This window comes from Pocillopora damicornis, chromosome 9 (assembly GCF_964200805.1).
Source record: "Pocillopora damicornis chromosome 9, jaPocDami1.2, whole genome shotgun sequence".
NCBI classification, from domain to species: domain Eukaryota; kingdom Metazoa; phylum Cnidaria; class Anthozoa; order Scleractinia; family Pocilloporidae; genus Pocillopora; species Pocillopora damicornis.
The window spans coordinates 1,170,854-1,178,702 of record NC_142678.1 but is presented as its reverse complement, the minus strand read 5'-3'; the positions used below and the strand labels follow the sequence as shown (position 1 = coordinate 1,178,702).

At 39.8% G+C, this 7,849-nt stretch overlaps 1 protein-coding gene across 4 annotated transcripts in view; it reads right to left on the bottom strand.

Annotated features, from left to right (window-relative positions):
• LOC113685699 (uncharacterized) overlaps positions 1-7,849 on the bottom strand; it is a 42,436-nt gene continuing 34,587 nt past the window's right edge. For 3 of the 4 annotated variants that reach the window (XM_027203235.2, XM_089181665.1, XM_089181666.1), the window contains 15 exons: positions 7,163-7,270; positions 6,938-6,991; positions 6,169-6,222; positions 5,395-5,430; positions 5,037-5,054; positions 4,518-4,535; positions 4,286-4,321; positions 3,580-3,609; positions 3,374-3,436; positions 2,709-2,732; positions 2,429-2,561; positions 2,012-2,115; positions 1,676-1,756; positions 1,121-1,336; positions 1-607 (listed from right to left, as the gene is read on the bottom strand). In XM_027203235.2, coding sequence (XP_027059036.2) covers positions 431-607; positions 1,121-1,336; positions 1,676-1,756; positions 2,012-2,115; positions 2,429-2,561; positions 2,709-2,732; positions 3,374-3,436; positions 3,580-3,609; positions 4,286-4,321; positions 4,518-4,535; positions 5,037-5,054; positions 5,395-5,430; positions 6,169-6,222; positions 6,938-6,991; positions 7,163-7,270 — 1,152 coding nt within the window. In that variant the 3' untranslated portion in view covers positions 1-430. Of the gene's footprint in view, positions 608-1,120; positions 1,337-1,675; positions 1,814-2,011; positions 2,116-2,428; positions 2,562-2,708; positions 2,733-3,373; positions 3,437-3,579; positions 3,610-4,285; positions 4,322-4,517; positions 4,536-5,036; positions 5,055-5,394; positions 5,431-6,168; positions 6,223-6,937; positions 6,992-7,162; positions 7,271-7,849 lie in introns of all 4 variants that reach the window. The other variant, XR_016179551.1, reaches the window with a different exon arrangement.

Sequence of the window (7,849 nt, the reverse complement as noted above, 5' to 3'; positions counted from 1 at the left end):
TTATCCTCATTGGTGTGGCCACCAATTTTGCTTTATTGTCTTATTAATACAGCTCACCTTTCATAGCTTCTAATTCTACCACTGTAGACATTATAACTTCACTTATCTTACTATAAAATTTGTTGATGACAAAAATAAAATACGAGTGAGCTTTAAGTGTATTTGTATGGCAACGAAACTCATTTCCAACACATCAATAAAACCTTTAAACTGCAATGACAGACTGAGTAAATACCAACAACAAATATAATAGAAAAAATTTTATTCAGATTCGGAGGATATTTGTGATTGGGCAAAGCAGTGCCTAGCGAGGCCTGATATAAGTTCTCTCCGCTACATCTAACTCAAGTTTAATTCCTATGTTCCATCGACTGCCATTGTCTTCAAACGTCTTTATATTAAAACACAATATACAGGTGGTTGTCAAAAGCTAAGCCGTACGAGAAAGGACGGTGTGATGGAAACAGGCTGGTCCAATTTCAAGCTTGAAGTCTTGATCTTTTCCGCCGATGTCATAGGCTGAAACGTCCATGATGGGTAGTCTATTCCTCTCTCTAGTATCAATCTCTAGAACTGTTTTCTCCCATTTGCCCGTAGAATCACTTTGCTGTAAAATCAATCAAAACAATTTTTATCGATGACTTTTGTGTGCACACTTCCGGTAAAATGGAGACTCATTTCCGCGTAAAATGGTAAAACTTCCAGGTGAATAAGGGCACATAAAAGGTTGAAATCTGATTGACGAAACTGATACTTCACGAAACAAAAATTCTCAGTGGGAGGAAAAGTATCCAGTCTTGAAGGCTAAACAGCCCATAATTCCCTCTGATGTGAGACGACCAGAGGTATGGCTACCCTCCCCTCCTCCCATGGAATGCTAGTCTATCATAGGCTAACCACCCTCACACGGGATTTTGTCAGCTTTCCCTAACAGTTCACAGGGCACTTTAAGAGTAAAGGGCCTTCGCCCGTGAACACAATAACCCGCCCTGAAGTCGAACCCAGGCCTTTTGATCGGAAGTTAAGCGCAATAACCACCAGGCCACCGCACTTTCAATTCTGGTGGAGAGAGTGGCGGGCTGGACGAGGGAGGGAAGAGGTAGCGATGATTTTCACTTACCATGCATCCGTTGGAGAGTACTTTGGGTCTGAGTGAGGTCTTAGATGTGGCATGATATTCCATTTCGTTAGAGCCCTTAAGTTTGATTGAGTATCTTCCATCTTCCCAGGCCATGGAGTTACGGCAGGCGTAGGTGATGTTCTGATTTGCAAAGTTGCTAAAGGTCTTCAGGAAGTTGAGCTGCGTGTAGTGGGCGTCGTATTCCAGCAGTTCGGTCTGAAATCAAACAAGAATACAAATACAAATTGAAGACGTAAAGCTCGCTCACACAACTTGTTGGCCAATGAAAGGGTAGGATTAGTTCCATTTGGTCAAAAATGACCAAACAGCCACGAATATGGATAATGACTTCTAGGAGACAAGAATTGTGATTGGCTGATTGGTACATTCTAGTCAGGTGGACCTAATCCTGCTTTCTCTCTCAGTAGGAGCAAGTTGGAATCGTGTAACAAGAGTGATAGTTCTATACTGCTTTTTAATTGAAGAGAAATTGTCAAGTGTCTCATGCAGTGCTCGGCACTGCATGATAGTGACAAAGACATCTCCCAAGCTTACCTCTTCGCTTTCCTTAAACGCTTGGCTCAACCACTTATCTTCCTTGTCTTGAAATTGTACTTTGATTGTAAGGTCAGAGATCTACGATGAAACCAACAGAATAACAACATTAGCGCTGGCCATTGTAAGGTCAGAGATCTACGATGAAACCAACAGAGAAACAACATTAGCGCAGCCACATTTAGCGCTTAGTGCTGACTAACTAAATCAACACATACCATATTAGCAAAGATTATTAGCTTTATTAAATCATTTCTTCTGGTCATCCGTTCACATAACGGAGAGCACACGAAAGTACACTATAGAGCCATTTCTACAAGAACCGAAGCCACCCACTTTCGAGTTCTTGGGGTAAATACACGACGAATTCTTGCCCTTGTCACAGAAAACCCAGATTGCATCCTTGATTGTTCCACCGTTAGGGTCGATCCAGAACATACCTTTCAACAACACAATAATATATAAAAATTAGAGCAATGGTTAATAGGACTGGTAGCGAGGAAGCGGTAAGGGCCTGAGGAAAAGTGTGGTTTTAAGATGATCCCCCCAAAAGATGACCCCTCGTTTCGAACCTGTTCCATGTCCTAGGTTAATGCAAACGAGAGAAAGAGCGGACAAATGAAAAACGGCGTGGGTTAGGTAGGCGTTTCCTTGACGACCACAACCACCATTTGTCACTTGCCTACTTCTTTCCTGGTCTCCTTTGACTAAGAGAGCCTGGAACAGGCTAACAGTGATGAAGGAAGAACCTACCGCTCTTGTAACTCTTGTGATCAAGGAACAGATCGTAACACGTTCTTGCAGGATATTTCCTGGTACCGTCTGGTTTTATTTTCAGGTCAATTTCTTTTTCTTTTGCATCTAACCCTCTGAGTATATCCATGGGCTAAAGGATAAAAAACATGGCAGATTTAAAACAAAATTTAGAGAAAGAAGAGTAAATGCAATATAACGCAAACTAACAAAGACTAATAGAGAGAATTAAGTTGGAGGCTAGAAATCAAACATGATTCTTTTTTCAGGCATAGCTTACCTTTATTTCTCGAGTTGGTATTTCCTGCAAAAAACGATGAAAAATAATTTAGAAATTGTAATGAACAAAAGAATGCTAAATTTACTCAAGCCTTCGCCATACATTCTTCACAACTGTCCTGGCGGAATATTGGTTACGAATGCATTTCTTAAAAAGTGCGTGATGTGGGAATCAGAAGCAAGAATTTGTTATTCATCATCAGCTTAACTTTCTGTTTTGTGTTTCACTCTTAAAAGAAACTCCGGGTCACAACTGGTTTCAGTTTTGAATCTGATTGGCTGAGAGGGTTGCCCGAGTTTTGTGACCAATCACAAAGCGATCTTATGAAGGACCAGTGGAATCCCGGATTATAATATAACCGTTGTACCACGCGCACTCTTAGTGGTTGATGGGTGTGTTTCAATGAAAGTATGAAGACACGATTGTGACGGTTAAGATTTGCGTGTGTTTTGAGAAGTATCTAGTAAAAGATATAGCGACCGTTTTGCGAATTCAAATCCCCTCATCTGAGCGCTTAGCGGTTAGGATATTTGTAAAAAGTTATTGAAAACCTTTTATTGTGTCTTTGGTTTACGTTACTTTAACAAATACTCCCAACCCTCTCGAGTCTAAACGAAGACAGTCCTCCATTGCTTAATTTCAGGCCAAATTAAAGTTTCCCTTACCTTTCCATTGCTCGAGTATAATCGGAATGATGGACCTTTTTCAACGTTTGCAATAGCCAAGTACTAAAGAAAAGGAAAGATTAGAGCGTGAAATCATCAGTAAAATGATTCCTTAGAGATGAATCAGGCACAAGTAAGAAAACTATTTAAACAAAATTTGACGCTATTTTTTTTACAAAATTACAGAGCGAAGCATAAATACTTACCTCAAGTAATCCTGGACGACCTGGTTCACCCTAAACAACACAAGAAGACGTGTTTCAGATCCTTATTGTTTGCCGTTCAAAGTTGAAACCAAAAAAAATTTTGTTGTACATATATTTTATAGGTTTGACTAGAACAGCGGGAGCAAGAACACGACTTCTTTCAATCCGGTAGTTTAGTTTTGATTTTCGTTCATTAAAGAGACCTAAAATTTGAAATTGGTATCGCGACATACTTTCCTAGGAAATTTATGAGACTCGACAAAAAGGAAAACCTCTACATCTTTCATACGGATAAAAGAATGGGCACATTATTTGGATTTCCAATGGGATTTTTTCACCCCAGAATTCCCTGATTTAATTCACAGTTCTTTTACAGATAACTTTAAGATTACCCACGACCACTGCAACTACTTCTGTTGTCATTCAACTATAACCGTCATCTGAACAGTGATCGTTATGAACACCGTTCACATTACTCATTATTTTGATCATTGTCACGATCGTCATGGGTATCAGTATCATAACCATTACTAGTACCCATCGTTATCGCTCTCGTCGTCTCTTCTTAAGGTTTTTTTTTTAAAAATGGTATGGTGCTCCGCTGAGCGCGAACCGAACTCCGCTATTATCACTGCCATTGCTTTTATCATTACCAATATCGTTCTAACGGGAAGGAAGTACAGTAATTTTAAAATCCTGAACTTACGGGAGGTCCCGGAGGTCCTGGAGGTCCGGGTGGTCCCTGAAAAGATATGATTAATAGTAATTAATAATGCATGAGAACGAGTACGAGTCTTGGGGAACAATGACAGACAAAAATTCATTTCGGAAAACTACAAAGATCCTCAAATCGATTGAAAATTTCGATTAAAGAAAGTTTAAACCGCTGTTTAGAAGCAAAAAAATTATATTAGAGAATATGTGTGTTCAGTGCTTACTTGATATCCTTCAGGTCCCTATGAGAAAAAAAATAAGAGAAAAGGAAATTATTATTTTCTGGTTATTGAATATTCATTCCTTGTACATAACAAAATGACTTGCTCAAGGCAACAGAAAAAGTCATCACAGAAACAAAGCCTTCCTTCCTTCTTCTAATTTATTAAAGCGTGATGCCATCCAACATGGCTGCGAGCATAATATTCCAGTTTCAAAATAGCTCACTTCCATTTATACCAAAAGAACGAATAAAGGAGGTAAGTTTCTAAAGAAAACGTGGTGTTGTGTTCTTAGAGGGTATTACAAGACAATTTGGTTTAACGACTGAGTTGATAATGTAAGTTGGCCACCGTAGAAATTCTTAGGCTGAAGTTTTGAGCGTTAGCCTTTCGACAGTGCGAGGCAATTTTCGATAATAATACGACACTGTCCCACTAATGGAAGTATCTTTCTGGGAATCTTAAACTTAAATGAAACATCCTAATTACTCCGCCTGGTGAAGCAGGAGAGAGCGTACTTACCGGTGATCCTGTCTCTCCCTATGGACAAAAAAAAAAAAAAAAACAACCACCAAAGAATTAAATTCGCGGAAACAGTGAAAATAAGCACAAAGTGATGAAGAAAAATCAAATAATTAAGACGGGTTTCATTTCATTTTTGAACCCTTCTTCCGCTCAGATCGACTAAAGCCTTTTTCCCTCAACAGAATCACCTTTAAATTAACCATTATGGTAGGCAAAATGAATAAAGGAAATAATAAACAGTCAAAGAAGCTCATTGTTGAAAGAATTCAACTTCACAGTACCTTAGAAAATACATAGAGAACAGAGTCGCAAAGATCATACGGTTTATAAGGTTAAAATAATTTCAAATACATACCACGTCGCCATCAGGTCCTTTCAAGCCAGGTTCACCCTATAGAAGAGAGAGAGTTCAGAGTTTTAAGTTTAAACCAACATACCATCAAAATTGTGCGCAATAATACATAACTACGATAGCTCAACCGTTCTGTGTCCCGCCGAAATCCTTTGACTCCCAACTTTGATTAAATTACAGATCTGTAGTAGAGCAAGTGTTGATGAGGTGTCGAAAGAAATTCAGAATGGCTTTAGTTTTGTTGCACTTCGCTCAGTAATGAGTATAAATAGCTCACGCTACTCTCGAAATTCATCTGCTGAAAAACTGAAACCAATCGCAATTTGGACATTTGCGTTTTCCCTGCTTCAAGCAATTTTCTTGTTTTCACTTTGAGTCCGTGTGATGTTTTCGGTCTTTGCTCTGATCAACTGCTGTGATTTCTTTGATTTGGGTTTTATGACAATCATATGGAAAACGTTCTATTACAGCGGAAGTATCTTCGCTTCCCATAACTTCAAGAATAATTCGCAAACACCGTGTTAAAACAGCGGTTCTTTCTTTATTTCCTCTACTAGTTTATGAGTTGAGCAATAAATTTCTTGCTGTTAAGGTATCCTACAATAGATAAATTCTGAGTGCGGGAAAAAAGCAATGCTTAGCAACGGGAATTAAGATTGCCTTCTGTATTAGAGATGTCCGAGGTATTACTGAAGTGTATTTAAGCTCGCTCTTGCAAACCATTTACAACTAAAAGAAAACACAAATTGACAGACAAACGAACACAAATAGGCTCACCATTGTTCCGTTTCTTCCTGGTGGACCAGGATTTCCGTTTTCTCCTGGCGATCCCTATAGCCGGGGACCAAAACAAAAAAATGTAACTTTTCCGCACAATTCCGTCCCGTTAACACGTAATAAGGACAGACAAGTCTTTGGAAGGAGAGAGGTGGGGGGCTGGGTAATCTCTTTATAACACTATACTCCCTAAACTCTTTAACAAAGAAAATCTACCGTGGCTAAAGCACATAGCTTTCGTAATAGGCATCTGCAAGCTATTTCGTCTGATTGTCGATCATACATTTCTCTCTGGACTCTTATCAATCCTCACTAAATTCAGATGTGCCAATCAATGCCTAGGAGCAAAGCTGGCAGGAATGGCAGAGGATTAAAAAGAATTGATCAGTTCCCTCGGCAAGTAAGTCAGCACAGAAATCCAACTTGCGATGATTTTCTAAATTCTTGCTTGAATGGGTATCAACAAATTGTGAATACTCAATAATTCATCCTAAGAGTGTAAGGGTTAAGTTAAAAGCAGCTTGAAAGACAGTCGCAAAATCTCTCTCTCTCTAAGAAGTTGATTCTAGCCACCCATTCATTCATTCCACTATGATAAAACTGTTATTTGTAAAATTGCTTCCGGTAAAAATGTTTTTTTCCTTTTTTCTCTTTCTCGTCAAAACCTACGTGCACCAACTAACAACTTCTGAAGCTTATTCAAAGAAAAAACGGCCCTTTAAAACGTGAAAGGAGTTCGGGCGAGGTTTTGACGCGCAAAGGTACTAACCCTCAGTCCTGGAGGTCCATCTGATCCTTCAACACCTGGTGCTCCTTGGTCGCCCTTTGAGTAAACAAAGCAATCAGTTAATAGCCGTGTCTCTCGCAAACACGAACATTTGAAAAACGGGTTAAATCGAATCTGCTCCAGAACTTGGTTCAGTGTCGCAGCGCTAACCAGGGAAAGAAACCCATCCACTCCTTTAGAGTGGAAATCAGAGAAAATTTGCTTTACCTGTGGGCCATTAGGTCCAGTCTCTCCCTTAAATCCCGTCCAACCTTTGTCTCCCTTCTCACCAGGTACACCAATTTCACCTTTCTCTCCTTTGGGTCCTTGATTTCCCTAAATGAGCAAATAAAGCAGATTCATAGTTGAATAAGTAAATAAAAGAATATCGAAGGAAGGGAGGAAGGGTAGAAAGTAGAAAGGAACGAGAGAGTAAGGGGAGAGATGGATAGATAAATAAGGAACGGATCAATGGACAGGGGAAAAGGGGACGGAAGGACTGAACAGGGGGAGGGGCGGTAACAGGAACAGCGGATGCAGACACGGAGTGAGAGACGGAGGAAGGAAAGGAAGAACGGACAAGCGTGGGCGAAAGGAAAGGAAAGAAAAGAGTGTAGGCAGACAAAAGAAAGGAACGACAGAGGGAGGGAAGTACGGGTGGGGAGACGGAGGGAGGTGGGGACGGACTGGTGGGTGGAAGGGAGGGAATACAGAATTTTCTCCATTAAAAAGACAAATCATAGACTTTTGAATAACTTTGACCTTCATTTAGTTTTGACTAACTTTTGACTGTATCATGGATTTCTTAAGGCCCACCACGATTGTTTATACACGCCCCCCATTTAATCCAATTTTAAAGATGAACTGGGCTAGCCTGTCTAACTATCGCAAATAAATAAATGTAGTTGAAAACCA